Source organism: Pseudorasbora parva, chromosome 23, assembly GCF_024679245.1.
Source record: "Pseudorasbora parva isolate DD20220531a chromosome 23, ASM2467924v1, whole genome shotgun sequence".
NCBI lineage: Eukaryota > Metazoa > Chordata > Actinopteri > Cypriniformes > Gobionidae > Pseudorasbora > Pseudorasbora parva.
This window is the reverse complement of record NC_090194.1, coordinates 4,936,140-4,956,110: the sequence shown is the minus strand read 5'-3', so window position 1 is coordinate 4,956,110 and position 19,971 is coordinate 4,936,140. Positions and strand designations below refer to the sequence as shown.

The 19,971-nt window shown below is 37.7% G+C and overlaps 1 protein-coding gene across 17 annotated transcripts in view; it reads left to right on the top strand.

Annotated features, from left to right (window-relative positions):
- picalma (phosphatidylinositol binding clathrin assembly protein a) overlaps nt 1–19,971 on the top strand; it is a 49,498-nt gene that overhangs the window by 20,823 nt on the left and 8,704 nt on the right. For 3 of the 17 annotated variants that reach the window (XM_067432518.1, XM_067432521.1, XM_067432524.1), the window contains 14 exons: nt 98–209; nt 2,181–2,287; nt 2,368–2,409; nt 5,486–5,571; nt 6,210–6,333; nt 6,433–6,572; nt 7,913–8,010; nt 12,891–13,043; nt 14,984–15,067; nt 15,348–15,428; nt 16,465–16,572; nt 17,930–18,058; nt 18,219–18,249; nt 18,334–18,433. In XM_067432518.1, the coding sequence (XP_067288619.1) occupies nt 98–209; nt 2,181–2,287; nt 2,368–2,409; nt 5,486–5,571; nt 6,210–6,333; nt 6,433–6,572; nt 7,913–8,010; nt 12,891–13,043; nt 14,984–15,067; nt 15,348–15,428; nt 16,465–16,572; nt 17,930–18,058; nt 18,219–18,249; nt 18,334–18,433 (1,395 nt within the window). The remainder of the gene's footprint in view (nt 1–97; nt 210–2,180; nt 2,288–2,367; nt 2,410–5,485; nt 5,572–6,209; nt 6,334–6,432; nt 6,573–7,912; nt 8,011–12,890; nt 13,044–14,983; nt 15,068–15,347; nt 15,429–16,464; nt 16,573–17,929; nt 18,059–18,218; nt 18,250–18,333; nt 18,434–19,971) is intronic. The other 14 variants (XM_067432523.1, XM_067432520.1, XM_067432528.1 and 11 more) reach the window with 10 other exon arrangements.

Here is a 19,971-nt window from a genome sequence, read left to right as displayed (position 1 = left end):
TGTCAATGCTCTCTTCCATTTAAATTTTTTCCCCCTAACTATCAGTTCTTGCAGCAATCGTCCCAAACCAAATTGAGTTTGGCTTTTGTGTCTGCAGGTAAATGCCAATGAGCTCACAAACGGGGTCATTAACGCCGCATTCATGCTTCTGTTTAAAGACGCCATCCGTCTGTTCGCGGCCTATAATGAAGGGATCATCAACTTGCTTGGTGAGCTGTTCTCCAACTTAAGCTTTCAAAACTCTCTGTGGGCTGCCCTACATATTGACGTTTACCAGTTATCTCTTCTGTTAGTTCCTGTCACAGAGACCTTTAAACTTCAAAATATTAACCCACTCATCGACAGCTGCATAGGACTCTGACCTGACATGTCACTCAGTTTTATGACGGCTTGTTTATGGCCTGAAAGTTGTAGCTCATAAAACAAACCCTTCATGCACAATATCAGTAGTCTCAGGCATAATTGTTTTTAGGCCAAGTAAGGCCAACATTACTGTTTAGAGCTGTAAAACACAGCTGATTTCAACTAGAAGAGATGATTAGCTAGAGAGTGCGATTAAAGTATATAATGTCACCGTATTTTCTTTTTAAAGATTGATAATATGATGTTGCGAACACAGAATTCAATAAAAAAATTCAAAAACGTAATGTTTGCAATGAAGAAAGTGTTTTTTCTTCTTCCTTGTAACTAACTATTGAATAATAAAAATAAGTGCTGTCAATCAAATTATTCACATTTTTTTGTAATTAATTGCGTTTCATTTTATTCATGATAAAATGTTTTTCTATAGTTTATAATGTTTTATATTGTTTTAATGGCATCTTTTTTGAATGAAGGCCAGTGTCACTGATACTAATACTGATGTCTCTATGAAACATTAATGATAGCCATTCAACATTACAGTATCATTGAAAGGCTTTAAAAATAACTTTTAATTTAAGTTAACATAAAACAATCTTCACATAAACCCATTATAATGAATGTCATGTTTACCTGTGGCCTTCCTACCTTTAGACATTCTTAACTGCATAAATTATAATTTAAATAATATTTACTAAAGCTGCAGTGTTCTCTGTTGCCTTTGTTCTTTGATGAACGACAGAATCACAGTAACTGGTTTATTAGGCTGTTGTCTCTTTAAGATCTGCCACTGCCAAGCATGACGTGGATCTGACTCTGTCACGCATCTAATTTCCTCACAACTCTTTAATTTCATATTAGACGTTATTTAACAAATTTATGACTGCTCTTATGAGAATACACGACAAAATAGGGATTTTGGATAATTTCTAAATAGCGTGTGTCTGTCTGAGCATTGTGTGTGTCACATAGTAAGGACATTCACATTCAGCACGTTCTCTTTGTCTTGTCGCGCTTGTTTTAGAGCAGTTGATTGAATGAGTATGATCAAATAACACAAGCCCAAGGATGACAGTAAAAACAGATGCTACATTTATTGCTTTAAAATATTTAACGCATTAAACTGAGGGGGAAAAAAAATCACATTTTAATATCCTTAAATGTAATTTATTAGATATTTATTCATTAGAAAATGATATTTCAGGTGAATAGGTTCCACAAACAGAAACATAATCAGGACTGAATTAACTAAAGTGCACAAAAACCAGATCCGAGTGAGTCCACTTTCAAAATTAGCTAAAAGTGAATGCAAAGAGATCCGGTTACATTTGTGTCTGCAAAAGAGGTTTCGTTCAGTTCCATTAAATCAAAAGACATTGCTTTCAAGCTAAGTGTTTGCAAGACCTGTTTGAAGAGCTGCTGTTTTATTATTTTTATTCCACCTTATTTTGTATATCTGATACCCAAGCAGCAGCAATATGAGATTTTCATATTGCAGTTCTAATCGCTGGTGCGGTATTTGTTAAAACGATCTCAAAATGATAAGTTGAGCAGCCCTACTTAACAGTGTTTGTGTTGGGTGGCTCTGTACAGCTGCATCCGTTGGCTTCGATCAGTGGTTACATGTTGGATGAGAGTTTCTGTGAGAGACTGAGATGCTAGTGAGAGCTGCTTCGGGTCATGTTGTGCTGACAGATGCCAAACATAACTCGGTCTGGTGAAGTCACAGAGTGAAGCAAGCAAGCCCCCTTAAAATGTGGTGGGAACTGGGAGTGCAAACCTATTTACAAATCTAACTTCATACTTTTTCCCATCTGCAGAGAAGTACTTTGACATGAAGAAAGCCCAGTGTAAAGAAGGCCTGGACATCTATAAGAAATTCCTCACTCGAATGACGAGAATCTCAGAGTTTCTCAAAGTGGCAGAGGTAGGATGATGTAACCCAGCTCATATAATGAGCCAATACGCATGGGGCGCACATTAAAAACTCTTTCCTGCTCATTACAGCAAGTGGGAATCGATCGAGGGGACATACCGGACCTGTCACAGGTGAGGACTCAAATATATTGGTCTTGGTTTTGAGGAAAAACCTACTGACTGTCAGCTTTCCCTTTCTGTACTTATCTGCCATTCTGCCTTCTTCCTGCAAGACACAGCTTGAGCTCCACAGCAGAACTTAGCACGGCTACATTAGATTTAAACGAGTGCGTGTTGTAGAACTCTCTTAACCTGCAGTTACCTAGAAATCTTAATACTTAACACAAGTTGTAGAATGAAAGTCATTTGAGAGTTCTAGAACTGCAGCTAATTTGCTTGTGCAGTGCGGCTGCAAGCCCGCAGGCCTTTAGCGGACGGTGCATGTGGACATCTCTGCATGACACTGGTGGGGGAAACTGTTCTGTCTTTAATGCTTGATTCATACAGCACATAAAGGTGTGATCCTGTACGCAGCTTACACGTTCTTTTCAACAACTAGGTTTTACATGTTTGTGTGTGTTCAGGAGACCATATAAAAAGAATGTGACTTTTTGTAAGATTGCAGCAGGGCAGAATCATCATTAAAGGGTACATAACACACACACTTTCTGCCAGTCTCATGTTAATCTTGAGTATATATAATCTATAGAGTAGGATTGCATCCTTAATATATCCTAAGAGTTTTTAGTTGGATCATATTTAAAAAAGACAAAAAAGACATACCCGTTGTAGTGGAGACATGCAGTGGGCGGAGCTAAATAATCATAAGCACACACACAAAATATATTATGGCATTATCCACGAGGCCTGTTGCATGAAGCTAGCTGAACAAACTGAGTTTCAGAGTAGGTTTAGAGTTGACAAATCCAGATAAATCCAACCTGGTTTAGATCAAGTTCAACCGTTTCCCATCCAAAGCTCGGATTAAACTTTCTCTGCCAACTCAGGTTTAATTCAGAGTTAGCGATCAACTCTGAGGCGCCTGAAAGTGTGACACGTGCGGCAAACAACCAATCACAGTGTCCGTTTGATTCACTTCTCTTCTGAAGATTAAGTGATCGTTTTGAAAATTACGATGAAATTAAATATGTTTACAAGGCAGGAATAAACACTGCTGCCGCAGCGATAGTTTAACAAGGTAGCTTAAAGAATATCTGACTATATCAATGCATGATGTGAATTGAAGAAGTATGCAGAATAATTATAGGTTCACAAAGAGCTAAAATGAATACACATATTACAATTTGGCTAACTTGTCAATTAATATAATATTTATATGAACATTTTATATGAATTCAAAGTGATTATAATTCATATAATATAAAAATATAATAAATAATTAGCACCAAAAGATGCACAATTTTATTTCTAAAAAAAAAATTTTGGGGTTTGGGTTTGCAATCTCTAACCCAGAATAAAACCTGCTCCAGAGCAGGTTAGCCTGTGTAGTGTAAATTACCATGATGATGAACACTGATAAAAACCAATCCACCTTCTTGAGCCCGAAAAACCAGAGTTTGCTCAAACTAATCTCAAACTTACCTGGGTAACAACTGAAACCAGCTTTGTGCAACAGGCCACTGGACAACGTTCGATTCACGATTGGCTCGTGTTGCTTACATTTATATGCGGATTGCCAACAAAACACAGACATCTGATGCAGTTTCACTCACCGCCTGCAGTTTCCACTCATGACCGGGATATTTTAGCGCTGGGAACGCTCCATCTTTGGGCCTTGTTTATAAAACATTCATGCCAGGAACAATCAAACACACTTGCAGAACTCCGTTGCTGCCCCAGAACTGCATACTGTTTCCTTAACTCTTTCTTAACACACTTCTTTAGTGACACTGTTAATTTTGTGGTCTAAAAGCAAAATGACAGCGCTGCCAACGGCTCCCATAACCTGAACGAAGTTTGTTGACGTGTGCGCTTTTGCTCTCGCTCTAGTTGAATCCCAAAGGATTGTATTTGGAATAGAAATACTTCATCATGCTATATATATTTTTTAGCTTGTTGTCATGTTTAGCATGAGAGAACTCTTTAACTATGAGCCAAAATTCAGGAAATAGAATTAGACATCCCCTTTAATATCCCTCAATATTCAGAGGTCGTGATCAGTTAATAATAACGTAATTAAAAAGAAAAATAACATTCAGTTTGCAAGCTCTTTGGGTTTGTTTTTATTCTGCTTCACTATTTTGCAGTTTCTGAAATACTCTGAAAACGCCTCTGTTAAACTTCCACCTTTATATTCTGTATCTTTCCTTATCTTTCGTTTTCAGTTTACAGTTTGTGTAAGTACCTGCATCTCACTCTCTTCTCTCTGTGTCCGAAGCCTTTGGTTTGTACCGTTGCATGCTATCTGTGTTTGTGTACAGTAGTGATTCTCCAATTAGGGTGACATTTCTATCTGTAGTATTTTTATCTGTTTTTGTGTGTATAGTATTTAAAAATATATATAAAAAGTACAGATTTCAGTTCATTTAGTATTTGTGAACAACGTATCATTTAGTAATATGTAATCACTAATAATATATCATTTCTGTAATCACCCTAATATTTTGTCATTACTATCATGCCAAACATTTTACAAAACATTTTAAAAAAAGAAAAAGTTCTATTTAGGTATAATGGAATGAATTTTTTTTTTTTCATTTATTTATTTCAATAATAATACTAGTTTATTTATATCACCTCATGACATGTATTTTGACACAAGGTCTTTGGATTTGAGGATTATGTTTGTTTGGAGCATTTGACATCAGAATATTTTTTTTAAATGAGGCAATGTATTGGAGATTTTGCAGAGAAACAGTACAATGAATTGTATTTGACAACAGATATATGTTTGTATTTTTTTGTGCTAGAACCTCAAGTTCTGTCATGACCTCTTTAAAACTTTTCTTAAAAATGTGACCATTAAATTGCAACCTTAAATCATTACCATTAATAAGTACAACATTAAAAACTTTATTCTAAAATCTACTGGAAGGTTGTTCATAGTTAGGTCCTTGTTTAAGGAAATGAAAAGATTTCAAGTTGTCGAACACACCCCTAATTGAACAATCGTCCATAAGTGTTGCGTGTGAATGTTTGGTCTGTTAGTCCTGACCTGTAAGATAATGTAATGTTTCCATTCCTCCAGGCCCCTAGTAGCCTTCTGGATGCCCTCGAGCAGCATTTGGCTTCATTAGAGGGGAAAAAGGTCAAAGACTCCACAGCCGCCAGCAGGTACAGTGATTTACAAACAGTTCATTTTGAACTTTCTAGTATGTGAGGGGGTTTCTTTCTTCATGCTCTGCATTCAGCGAGTGTGTGCGACTTTTGGATGTGCCGAGTGTGTGTGTAGGTGTTTCAGGGATATTTGTGTCAGGTTAAAAGTTCTGTGCAGTTTTTCAAAGTAAGGGGGATTTTGAAAGTGTTATATTGTATTATGCAGACAAAAGTATATTACTGCCATCTAGACATTTTTCATTTACCTTAGAAGATATCTTTTTTCATATTTTGCACATGTAATAAGCTATTTATTTATTTATTTGAATTAACCATTTCATTTTCTTATTTTATTCAATGTTGTATATACTTTTAGGACAGTCAGCCAGAGGTGTTGTTTAAACTGTAAATTGTACAGGAGGAATTTACAGGAATTTGATGACTTGCAGTTTGGATGTAGGTTAAAAAAAATGCATGCTTTGCTAACATTGACCCTGGACTTCCACAAATAGAGTCAAAGTTGGTTCCTGTATCGGAGGCAGTAAAAATGTGCTCCGTGCTCATGCTAGTAGCGCTGCTGTCCACTAATGCAACCCTAGCGCTTTCAGCGGTGGCGTGTTTACTGTATCAGATCCTCTGCCTGTCTTTCCACTCAGAGCCAGTACGCTGTCCAATGCGGTGTCCTCCTTGGCCAACACGGGTATCTCTTTCACCAAAGTTGATGAGAGGGAAAAGCAGGCTGCTCTGGAGGAGGAGCAGGCTCGATTAAAAGCACTTAAGGTGCGTAACGCCATCTACAAAAGAGTGTAGATTTAGGGTTATATCGGCGGATACCCATTGAACAAGGTAATTAACCTGTTTGGTTTTTCCATTACCAAGGAGCAGCGTTTGAAGGAACTGTCCAAGAAGCCCTCCATATCCTCAACGACTGCATCTTCTCCCGTTTCCACTGAGACGGGAACCATCAGTACCGCCCAAGCCATTGACCTGTTCTCCACATCCAGTAGCTTTGCTAACAGGTAACAGCTTTATATATGTACAGTTAGGGCTGAGTAAGATTTGTTTTGTTTTGGCAGGATACTTTTATTCAGCAGAGATGCTTTAAATTGATTAAAAGTGACAGTAAAATAATCATAATGTTACCAAAAAAATGCTTGACAAAATAAATGTTCTTTTTAACCTTATATCCATCAAATAATCTTGGGAATTCAATTTATCACATTTCCCACAAAAATATTAAGCAGCACAATTTCCATATTGATTACAAATCATCATAATAGAATGATTTCTGAAGGATCATTTGACACTGGAGACTGAAGTAATGATGCTGAAAATTCAGCTTTACATCACTGGAATAAATTACATTTTAAAACGTATACATAGAAAACATTTATTTTGAATTGTAATATTTTATATAGTTATTTTTACTGTACTTTTGATCAGTTAAATGGCGCGCAGAAGACACTTCTTTCAAAAACATTTTTCAAGTCTTACTGACCCCAAACTTTTGAACAAGGGTGTATATAAGCATGTGTAAACTTTTTGTCTAATTGTGGAATATCATTTGAAATGTTACACATAACAAAAAAAATCTGTACAAAAAAATACATAATTTTTTATTTTGTAAATATGTTGACGTTAAAACACTGGAAATGCCATTTTATGTTGATTTAAAAAACAAAAACATCCACATTCAAATGTTTTTCAGCCAGTCGGATTGTGGGCAGAACTAATTGCTCTACATTCTTTCTGTTCTGATGATACACGGCTGGTAGTGATTATTTTCCCAGTTGGTGCATGAGTGCACATGTGCAATCGTTTGGCATCAATCTTCAGCTTTTAGTGTTTTATTAGGGCTCTATGCTGGACTACACAATGACGGCAAGTTAAACTCAGTGATTACATTACAGGCGTATGTGCTTATAATGATGATGTCATCCAGGGAGCAACAGGGACATGCGTTATTAAGGATGCTTGCTAAGGCGAGCATCGTTATTACTATTATATTTGTGGTTAGGGGTTTGTTCAAATCAGATTAATCTCTGCTGTCCTGAAACTGCACAGCTTTGCGTAAAAAAAATAAAAAAGTTGTTTAAAATCAGGCTCTGGTTCTCTTGTTTGTGCTGTAAGTGTGTGAATTCCTGCCCAGACAGGATTTGGCTGTGAAGAAAGTATTGATTGCATGTGAATTTCCCCTCAACTCTCTACGTCTCCACTTTAAGCACTTCAAATCAACTTGCCAAGTTTGACTTTGCCATATAACTGTGAAATGCTTGGCGCTTAGACTGCCATTTAATGTCAGACATTAATGTGATTCGTGTGTGTTTCTGCATTTGTCTTGGTGTGTGTCTGGCTCCAGTACTCCGAAGGTGCCGAACGATCTGTTGGACCTGCAGCCCGCGTTCCAGCCCTCCCTGCCTCTCTCCACCGGCCTGCCTTTAGCCAACACATGGGGAGGTGAGCGGCTCACACCACAGGAACTCCCAGATCTGCATTAATATGTATCTGAAAAAAATCGAGCTTACATCAACACTGTCTTCTCCTCTGAAGCCATGAATGTTCGCTCTGGGATTTTATCCTTGATGTTATCGCTTGAAAGAACCATGTTCTTGTTGCATGCATCTAAATAAAACTGTTAAACGAGGGCTCAATTTTGAACCAAAAGAGCTGATAGGGTGTGTAACATGATATTTAACCTGGTGGAACTGATATAATATTGGTTTCCAATATTAGCCAGGCAGATCCAGAAAAAGCCTGCAGCTTTCAGTGTTTATTGGATTATCCTGCGTAAAACACGCTCAGCCACTTTCCCAGACGTGTTATCTTGATGTGAGTTGAAGCTCGTTGGAGATTCAAGAAGGCTTTACACTGTTCAACAGCAGAGTGCTGTCATGTCCTTCTGCATTTAAAGGAGTCGCTCACCTAAAAATCAGAAATCTTTAATCATATGAGCTTCATTCCGTGGAATACATAATAAGATAGAAACACTTCTCTAAGACAAACTTGGCCTGACGCACTCCAAAAACACCTTTCAGTTTGTTGAACATATTCTTGCGTCTTAAAACAATTTTCATTTTTGGGTGAACTAATCCTTTAATATTACGTTAACGTGTTAATAGTAAAAATGCTAGAAGAGGTAAATTAAGGTGCTCATAGAGGTTGATGAATTTAAGATGACATTATTATTTTTTTAATTATTAAATATTTCAGTAAATAAAAGCTGAATTGCAGCTGTAAAATTGTGCTTAATTAACAATAATATGTTTATATAAATTTTTTTAACTTACTGCATTTTTTGTATGCTTCAAATCAGGCTAAATGTTTATAGTAACTTTGGCATAGCCAGTAAAATATTATTTTCAAAAGTTGTATAATGAATAATTATAACAATTCTAAAAAACAATAATATAATAGTGTATGTATAATTTTTTTATATATTTTTTTAATATTTAGTACAATTCTAAAGCTGCAAATCAGGCTAAAATTTTATTGATCCGTTGGCACAACCAGTAAAAAGTTTGTGGAATTGCAGCTTTAAAGTTTTACAATAATAATAATTAATAACTATAATAGGGACTTTAAGCAAAAGCCACTGTTGAAACCGCAACAGCGACCGGAAGTAAACAGTTAACTGCCGTAGCCAAAGAACGCAAAAATCACTAAGCAACCATAAAGAGGACGGCATAATCCGGTTGTTAAGGCTGACGTCACGCGGCAGCGCTTCCGGGTCCAAACGCTCTATCTTATACCACAAGAAAAACTTCAAACGGTGCTAATATACACACACAATGTGGTGTGATACTACAACAAAAGCTATAATCATAACCTTTTTCTCCATACCAAAATTCCAGATGGCCAGACAGTGATTCATCTTTTTTAAATCGTTAAAATATTAATGTATGTGACACTGTGAGCACAGAGACTGTTGTGTAGACTGTAAGTATTTAAAATGTTAAACTTTTTTAAACGTTTGATGTTTAATATGAATAAATCGCGCTCATAAACGGGCGTCAATGGCATTCTCAAGTGAAACGAGTTGAGGCTTGGACCCGGAAACGGCGTTCCTTACGTCACGACTTAACAAGCGGATAGATCATTTAACAGCCTTTGACCAAATACAAAAAACATGTCATTTAAAAAAGCAAGAAAATGGTTGATTTAAGCATTAAAGGGATAGTTCACCCAAATTGAAAATTAGCCCATGATTTACTTACCCTCAAGTCATCCTAGATGTATATGACATTCTTCTTTCAGACGAATACAATCAGAGTTATATTAAAAGAAATACTGGCTAATCCGAGCTTTATAATGGCAGGGATTGTTGTTCTGATTTTAAAGTCCATAAAAATGCATCTTTCCCTCAAATAACAAGCGCCACACGGCTCTGGGAAGTTAATAAAGGCCTTCTGACGCAAATCATTCATTGCATTTGTGTAAGAAAAAGATCCATATTTAAAAAATAATTAATTAAAATTCAGATTGCCGTGTTGAAAGTGCCTTCTCTGATTTAAAGATGCATACGCAACGTTACCTGGTAGTGTAAGCCTTTAAACTGCAGAGGCACTTTCAACACTTTTTCCATAAACTGAATACGGAAGGTGATCGGACGAAATTTGAATATTTTTCTTACACAAACGCAGATTTGCTTCAGAGGGCCTTTACTAATAACCCCTGGAGCCATGTGGAGAACGTTATTTGAGGGACAGATGCATTTTTATGGACTTACAAAACTTTTTTAATGTAACAATTTTTATTTGTCTGAAAGAAGAATGTCATATACACCTAGGATGACTTGAGGGTGAGTAAATCATAGGCTAATTATAATTTTTGGGTGAACTATCCCTTTAAATTATAAACAGATACACTTAAAATGCCACATAACTATATTTACTTATCTAATCTGTCACGTATTAATGACTACGGCAAATCAGCCATTCTCCAGTAGTAGATTGTCACAGTAGGACGTCATGAAGTAGCAGTTAAAGTCGCACAATGCGCAATAGAACGCCAGAACACCATTGCCGATCCATCAATGGCTGTTGCTAATAGTCCCTTATAATATTTAATATTGTGTGTATACATATTTATGTATTTGATCATTTTAGTACAACTTTTAAAGCTGCAAATCACACTAAGGTTTACTGAATGTATTTGATTGCCAGTCAAATACAGTTTTATGCATTCAAATATTTTTCCTGATTCAAAGAATCAATCCTGTCCATTTACATTAGATGCTCGATTTTTTACATATTCATTATAACTCGTCATGTTGCATCACATGAGACATCCGAAACATTATGACTGCGTAAACATACACGCCACTTTCAAAAGCCAAGTGGCGTATTTTCTGTACGCATTTTGAGCTCTCCACGTGTATGTCTACGGCGTGTGATTCCACCAACCTGAGCTCACAGAGTTAAATTTATAGCCTAATTTTATATTTTGGAACAACTAACTCCACTCCTACCCTAAACCTACCCACTCTCAACAATATAAAACACGTAACAGCCAAATAAATGTACAGTCACATGTATTTATTGCAAAAACTGACCAAAAACAGTATAAAAGTATTAACTCATGTTGCATTCCAAGTCTTCTGAAGTAATGCGATATCTTCATGTGAAGAACATTGTTCATTGTAACGATGTTCGTAGATGGGAAGGAAGGAGGCGGGAACCGGCTAAGTTCAACAAACTTTATTTCAAAATAAATAAACAAAGCGAAAGTAAAATCGCGGGCAGCCCCTCACGGACGACTGCCCGCAAATACCCACACAATAAAACATGGGCAGCCCCTCACGGACGACTGCCCACATAAACATAATAAGACATAAACAAAACATAACGTAAAGTCCAGGCCTGGTCCTCTCTCGTCTTCCGCAGCCCTTTGCCCTCCTTTTATGCTCCCGTCACATGGCCGCGAGACGAGACCGGTGTGTCATGCAGCTGGCACTCGTTAACACTCATCACCGGCCCGCTCTCGCGGTCCCTCGCCCCGCTGCTTGTCCCACCACATTCATATTTCTCATTCAAATGATACATACAAGATGACTCTTTAGAATGACACGATCGGTCACAAGACACACGAGAGCCAATGCTGTCAAAGCTGACGTGACGTTTCTTTTAGCGGCAATATTTGAAATTTTGACATCTTTGGCGGATGGACTCGACGTTACTGATCGCTTTTGGGGATTTTCTGCACACAAATCAATCGTTTGGCCTCAGAACACTTGGGATATTTGTACTTTCTGAATAAATTGTGCCCGCAGTCGTATCTGCCTGTTATATCCTGTTTTTTATAATACACAAATGGGTAGGTTTAGGGAAGAGTTTGAGTTACGCGTGCAAGTGTGTGTGTATGTGTGTGTCCACAAGGTAAATGGATTTATAAACATACTAAATTATGTTTTTTTGAAAATTTAAAAATGCAGAATGTTTCTTGTAATTGGTAGGTTTAGGGGCTGTGTGTGTGTGTGTGTGTGTGTGTGTGTGTGTGTGTGTGTGTGTGTGTGTGTGTGTGTGTGTGTGTGTGTGTGTGTGTGTGTGTGTGTGTGTGTGTGTGTGTGTGTGTGTGTGTGTGTGTGTGTGTGTGTGTGTGTGTGTGTGTGTGTGTGTGTGAGCCTGTTTATGTGGTTTATGAGGACACAAATTTGTATAACTACATGGGTATTACACTGGTATTACACTATAAATGTGGTTTATGAGGACATCAAATGTCCTCATAATTCAAATGGCCTTAAAAACATACTAAATTATGTTTTTTTGAGAAAGTAAAAATCCAGAATGTTTCCTGTGATGGGTAGGTTTAGGGACAGGGGCAGTGTAAGGGGATAGAAAATACGGTTTGTACAGTATAAAAACCATTACGCCTATGGAGAGTCCCTGTAAACCACATAGACCAACATGTGTGTGTGTGTGTGTGTGTGTGTGATGGGTAGGTTTAGGGGCTGTGCGTGTGTGTGTGAGATGGGTAGGTTTAGGGGTAGGGGGAAATGAAACGGCGTTGATAAACACGCTAAAGCGATTATGCGTCTTGATAGCACGGCAAAATGGCATACGAATTGGCGTGTCATACATACGCCATTTCATGAGATCAGTCTGTGTGATGGTAGTTTATTTTACATCTGAAAGCAACTAAGTCTAGACCAAACAGTCTCCACCTCATTTGTCTGTCTGTTTGCATGTTTTTTTTCTCTCTCTCTCTCTCTCTCTCTCTCTCTCTCTCTCTCTCTCTCTCTCTCTCTCTCTCTCTCTCTCTCTCTCTCTCTCTCTCTCTCTCTTTCTTTCTAACCTTCTAACCTCTTCTTGTCATTTTCTGTCTTGTCTTTGGCCGTGTAGATCCTTTCACGTCTACAGAGGCCGCCGACGACTCCATTCCAAACTTAAATCCTTTCCTTTCAAAGCCTGTCGTTGATCCTGTCCATCTGCCGGTTGTGTCTTCAGATGCTGTTAGTTTTTCTTCTAGGACACCCAGTCATGAAATGTTCGGTGGTAAACGGCTGTTCTTTTCTCTCATGTAGTGCACTATTTGCTTTCTTTCGCCTGCTGCGTGCTGGACTGTTTTCCCTCCACTTTAAAAATTTCAGGACTCCCTGTCCTGAAACCTCCACCTCATCAAGTGCACAAAGACCCACTGGGCAGTGACCCGAGTTAACCCTTAAAATATCTGATACGTGTGTCTACCGGCTGTGTACTCAAAATCTAGTGGGCTGCCTACCTAGACAGTATTTTTAGATCTACCTCAACTTCAAATGTGCCCATGATGCCCAAAAATGTTGTCTGCGAAGGCAGGGGAAAATACAATACTAGCCTACTGCATAATGCATACTGTATTGCAGGGCCTTAATCACCATAGACGAATAATTAGAAATGGTCAAACTGACCCTTCAATATTTGATATTGTTGATGCCGCTCTGCTGTACTCTATTACAAGACGCTCCGTTTTTTGCTAGGATGACAAAAGTAAAATGTTACATTATTTTAGGTTGGTCTGCCTCAGTCTAACAGCACTGTCAGATTTAATGGCCAATCAAATAAAAAAGGCGGGGCTTTCTGAGAATTCCTACGCGACACTTTAGTTATAGAAGTGAAAGAGTGCATCTTAGAATGCAAGTAGCTAAACATATAATATTTAAAAACTATTTTACAATTAAAAACATTTAGCAATCAATAGTAAGTGAAGTGATGCAAACAAGTCATAGCTGAATTTGACTAGAAAATAACGTTTTGCAATTCTACACATTAGGCAGACAAAATTAAAAGTGAATGTGTGTGTATATTTAAAAAACTTTTACTTCCTAACTACAATAGAACTGGAACTTTTACTGTTATTTCTTTTTCTTTATTTCCTTTAAATCTATTTTAATCCTTTAATAATGTAATTCCTTTAGATAAACCAATAAGACCAATACACATATAACTTTAAGATTATACACATAAGACTTTTTTTGGTGTGAAAATTTAATTTCATGATTGGTTTATGGTCAATAATTTCATCCAATGCATTGATACACAAATATAATAATAATTTCATCCAATGCATTGAATTATATAGTAATTTTATGATTTTACTTTAAGACTTTTTTTGGTGTGAAAATGTCATTTCATGATTTGTTTATGTTCATCCAATGCATTGATACACATAACAACAGCAGCATAAAAATAATAATAAAATAAGGTACCATTAATGGAAATAAATAATAACTGGATTTAGTCTAGGAAAAAAAGACCTGGCACTTTTATTATACAGTGGTTCTTGCAGTGTTGTGTTGTATACTGCACATTTTGGCAAATGTAGATACTAAATAGCTATTTATAAAATTGTCATATGCATTATGTACTGCAGAAATGGTAAGTAGTATGCTATTCTGAGCACGGCATAGGTTTTGAAACGCAGCCTGTGTGTGTTTGTTTGTGTATGTGTATGCCTTTCTATGATTGTGTAAAAGCAATAAAGGAAGTCCAGCTTCTGTGAGTTTGTTCTATGCTGAGGACATTATTTATTATGTTCTCGGAGCGAACAATAACATATCTGAAAGAGTGACAGACAGATGGTTTGTTGCTACTGTAAAGTGTGTGTGTTTGTACAGCTGTAATATGGAGACTGGGCTTTTATGCTCTAGTCATACTGGTCTAAGATGAATACATGAGGAGTGTGATCAAGAGTGAGACTGGCTGTTGTCAAGTACAACTGAACCGCTTGGAAATGTATGTGCCCTATTTGAGTTTGGTGGTCTTTTTGCCCACACTAAACCTCAAATAATTGCTTTTTATACGGGCATTTTCTGTATGGGTCTGAATGATGGTCTCTGGACCCCCTTACTCAAAAACCTGCTTGGTTGTGCTTTGCTGCCTTTCTTGGTTATCCCATCCTTAGAGTGTTAAGTTTTAAAGTTTTTCCCAAATGTCAATTTCATTTCTTGGTTCTCCAGATAATTACAATCCCTTTATTGATTCGGGCAGTTCGGTTGCGTCACCCGTCGAGCCCTCTGCTCGGATGGGCTGCTTCCTCTCAGGTACAGACGTCCCAGTGGGATTTATGTTTTCTGACCTCAGGAAACATAGTGGCGTTACCCCGTGGTTTCCCCTCTGAGTGCTTTTTACCCCCCCAAAAAAATGTTTAATTAGTTTTTGTTTTAACTCTATCCTCTTAACTTGAATATAGAGTATGCAGGTTTTATAGTTTATCCCCACCCCTCCTTATTTTTTTTTATTTATTTTTTTAACATATTCTTGTCTCACTTGACTAATTTTCCCATTTCTGGCTCTTCTGTGCTTTTGTTCTGGGCCTGTCAGACTCGTTCTGCTCTCCGGCTGCCTACCCTAACACTCCTCTCTTCCACTCTGAGCCCTCCACTGTAGCTGGACTATTTGGAGGTAGGTGTCGTCCCTCCAGCCTGTCTTTTTCTTTCTTTGCCCCACAGCTGTCTCTTGTCCTTTTTTGTTTCATTCGCAGATGTGCTTTTGTAGCTGATAGGAACAGGTTGGAAGTTGATTCAGGCATTCGGCTCACAGTTCAAGTTTGCAACGTGTGTTTCAACCTTCATTATTAACATTATTAAATGAACAGCCCTATTTCAAAAAAAATAAAATAATAATAATAATTATCTACCTTAATTTAGTCATATTAATTGGAATAGTTAAAAAGTAACCATTAATCAGTTTAATTGTATGTAAATCATTTTTAGCGAAATTCCTTCCTAATGTCAAGGCAATGCTAGTGTTCTGTTCTGTTCTGTGCATGCATGGCTGCCTTTGTCATTTTATTTAGCTTCGATCAATTATTTTTAATTTCTGTTTTAGTGATTTAACTTAGATTTTTTATTTAATTTAATTTCAACTTTAATTTGATTTCAGTTCGCAGCCAAGGGGACATTTTATCATTTTGTTTTTCATCTGTTTATATTTTATTTTGACCACTATTTTTTAATAGCTTTAGTTAAAAATAACACAATTGCTTCAAGGAAAAAAATGATATGAAATTAATTTTTGCATATTTAATTTAATTTGATTAATTAGTCTAAATGTCACAATTTATTTAATTAAATTAAATAAAAAAAACTTTTACCTCAAATAGCTCATACTCATTTAGGATACTAAAGTTTAGAAACTTTACAATGAAGAAGGGGAATGAATGAAGAGGATAGGTTGGCATGATGAAGATGCGGTTGAAGTTAAATGCTGCTGCTGCTTTTTTACTACAATCATGTCAAACAGCTGACATTTTTGGAAATCCCTCGACTATGGCGGAACTACGATTCATTTAAATGAATGATGGCAATTATGCATTACACTTGAAGAAAACATTAACCACTGTTTAAAAATGACTTGGCATTTTTCCAGCCATCGCATGTGTAGGTGAACTAGCCTGTGATGTGTGTTTTTAGGTCTGACCTTGTTTCCTCTAACACAGGGTTCTCTGCACCTCCCGCCGCCCAGCCTCCCAGTTCAACAGGCCTTAATGTCGACTTTGACTCCGTGTTTGGCAATAAGTCGGCCGCCAACAGCACAGACTCGGCTGGTAAGAGAGAAGTTAACCCAGTTGCTGTGACTCACTCACTGCTTTTTTTTTTCTCCACATGATGCTTCACATCCATCTTACTGCTGAAAGCCAAAGTTTTTGGGAGGCCCAGAGCCTTTATGGAGTAGATCATTGGAACTAGCATGTGAAAATAGTTACACAACCATTTTTCATAATTTTCTGTGGATTTTAATAAGAAAAGGGATCACAAAGCGTTTAAACACTTGATCTCTTTTGTGTCATGTTCTCATCAATGCATGTTTGAAACTAGCTTTTGCCGTGACACATTAGGCTTCTCAGAAAAAAACTAGCAATACAAGAATGTTATTTAAAAGGGAAAACAATAATATGGTACATTATGGAAGTGGACTTGAATTTAGCTTAAAGGGTTAGTTCACCCAAAAATGGAAATTTGATGTGTATCTGCTTACCCCCAGGGCATCCAAGATGTGTTTGTTTCTTCAGCAGAACACAAATAAAGGATTTTAACTCCAACCGTTGCCGTATAATGCATGTCAATGGGGTGTTTTCTATGAGAGTAAAAAACACACAGACATACGAATCCATATTAAACCCTGTGGCTCGTGGTGACAAGTTAGGTCAAAAACCCGGCGGGATCATAGATATATATTTACATAGATGCATCATTCCACTGATCCGTGATCGCGCCGGTATTTTAACCTTACGCAATGGAAGTAATGGCATTGGGAATACTAGATGAGATTCGTCTGATATGAGGTAAAAAAAAGAACACAAATCCTGATCGGCTTCTCGCAGAAACCGATCGTTTCGTGTCTTATGACATCAATGTGTCACCACGAGCCACAGAGTTTAATATGGATTCATATGTCTGTGTTTTTTACTCTCATAGTGACCATTGACATACATTATACAGCAATGGTTGGAGTTAAAAATCTTCATTTGTTTTCTACTGAAGAAAAAACACAGCTACATCTTGGATGGCCTGGGGGTAAGCAGATAAACATCACACTTTAATATTTGGGTGAACTATCCCTTTAAATTTCTAAGCATTTCTTTAATGCTAGTCCGTGTTTTGTCAAAAGGAGACCACCATAAGTTACACAGTCATGTTTTGGTATGTTCCTCATTCTGTCCTCTTTCTCTCCTCTCACTGTGTGATTTGATCTGTTTGGGCCGCTGGCTTTGCATGGCACTGCATGTCTGGGTGAGTTGACGTCACAAGATTTTACCCAAATTCTTTCACTTTCAGTCCTGCAACATTTGCTCTGAGGCCAACTGCCTCTCACTCCACCCAACCTAATTGTGCTTCTTGTGTTTGTGTGTGTTGTCTGCGTCTTTTATCCCTCTCCCATTCCCTCTCCTCTGTTTGTTTAAGATGATATTTTAGGTGGCATCCTGAAACCCACAGTGACCTCTCCCAACCAGGGCTTGACGCCCAGCGCCCATCATGCAGGCAAACTGGTTTCAGATGACTTGGATTCCTCCCTGGCCAACCTTGTGGGCAGTAAGCGTCCTGTTTTTGTTAGATCAAGCAAACCTTCTGTATTAGGGCTACACGGTTAATCAAAATAAATCTTCTGTGTATTTAAAACGCTTTTTGTGCATGTAATCTAACATTATAATCTAATGCAACGTATCCTCAAAGGTTTTTTCTTTTTTTATAGATCTCGGCATTGGAAATGGAACAATGAAGAAGTATGAACGTTTTCAGCTCATCTCAATCTAAATGCATAGTTTTCTTCAAACTCTATCATGATTGTTTCTTCGGTTCCTCCTCAGTGACATGCACTGGATTCAACCCGGAGAGAAGAAGTTGACTGGAGGAACCAACTGGCAACCAAAGATGGCTCCGACCACAACATGGAACCCTGCCACTATGGTGAGGAAACAATGTGCTTTCTCTGACTCAAGTCAAACACAACTCATTCAACAGAAACAGCTGTCAAAAACCAATAGACAGAGAATAGCTGGACTGATTCTGAAACATGGGCTCTGTTCCAAACCCTGATGAGCTGCCTCACTGTCTGCTGTCTACATGGGCAGCTACCTTCTAAGACCGCTTTATTAGTGACTGAATTGACAGGTTTTACATTAGCAAAAACCCATTTCATGTGACTAAAATGCTTGGATGATGATGATGATGTATACAGACAAAATGTCTTGTAGGTGTACAAAGATCCATGGAGACTCCTGTCTCCTTCAGACATTTGCTTAACAGGTTTTATTGTCTTGTAATTGAACTTTGACTCATTGATGCGTTTCATTTACTTCATCTGTTTATCATTAACTTTGAATAACTTCATTTGAGCTCTTGTCACCCCACACTCGCATACCAGCGATGTTTAACGATTTCTGAATTGGTACTTTAGATGAAATGAAATGAAATGACAACTTTCTAAATGAAAGTTGATCTGTATACTTTGAAGTTGATGTGGCTTAACTAACAACTTGATACTTCACACAAACATTGGATGAAATAGTATTTTAATTAACTTTCTGAGGATACGTTTCCATATTATTATTTTTAGGGGACCCTATTGCTGAGACCCTATTGTAATTGTGAAGTTTTCCAAAGATCAGCATTCTCCTCTAAAACCAATCGAGCAGACCAAACCGTAAGTCGTAGAAACTTGAAACTTTGAGGGCCGGTAGTAATCACACCGCCTACAATGTCACCAAGGCTCGTCTGGATCGGCCTGACGGGGGCTCTACCGCGGACAAAAAGTATGCCGCTGTCCATCAAATCGTTCATTAAGGGGGTGGTTGCATGCGATTTCACTTTTTTAACTTTACTTAGTGTGTAATGTTCATTGCAAACAGAGATATTGTCTTTTATAGTTATGGCAGTTTATAGCCTACAAAAACGGCCGGTTTGGACTACAACGAGCTTCTTCCTGGGTTGGTGACATCATAAACCCTCGCTAGTCACCGCAGATGTGACTTCTGCCCGTAATGGGAAGGGGCGTGGCGTTTCCGGCAACCTGTGCTTCGCACTTCAGCCAATAAAAATACAGGAAACTACATTTGGCCATCTAACCAATCTTAAGACCATTGCGTTTTTTTGGAGGGATGGGCTTCATAGAAGCAGGAAGCAAACGAGCCGTTCAAAGGACAGTGGAGACAGCGGTGTGGAATAAAGGTAAAATATAAGAGAAATACGGCGTTAAAAAAATAAGTATTAAGACGTGTTATACTGCGCCCCATAAACACAACCAAGCCTAGAAAAAAAACACGGAACCACCCCTTTAAATATTGGCGATTATTTAAAAAAACAACTTTGGCAAATTAGTCCTAGGTGTTTGGCTCGACCTCGATGAAACCACCGCCACAGCACAATTCTCGGGACTCTGTCAAATAGTTATCAAAAAATATTTTTAACGTTGGCCTTTGGATAGCTATTGCAGGGTCAAGAAAAAA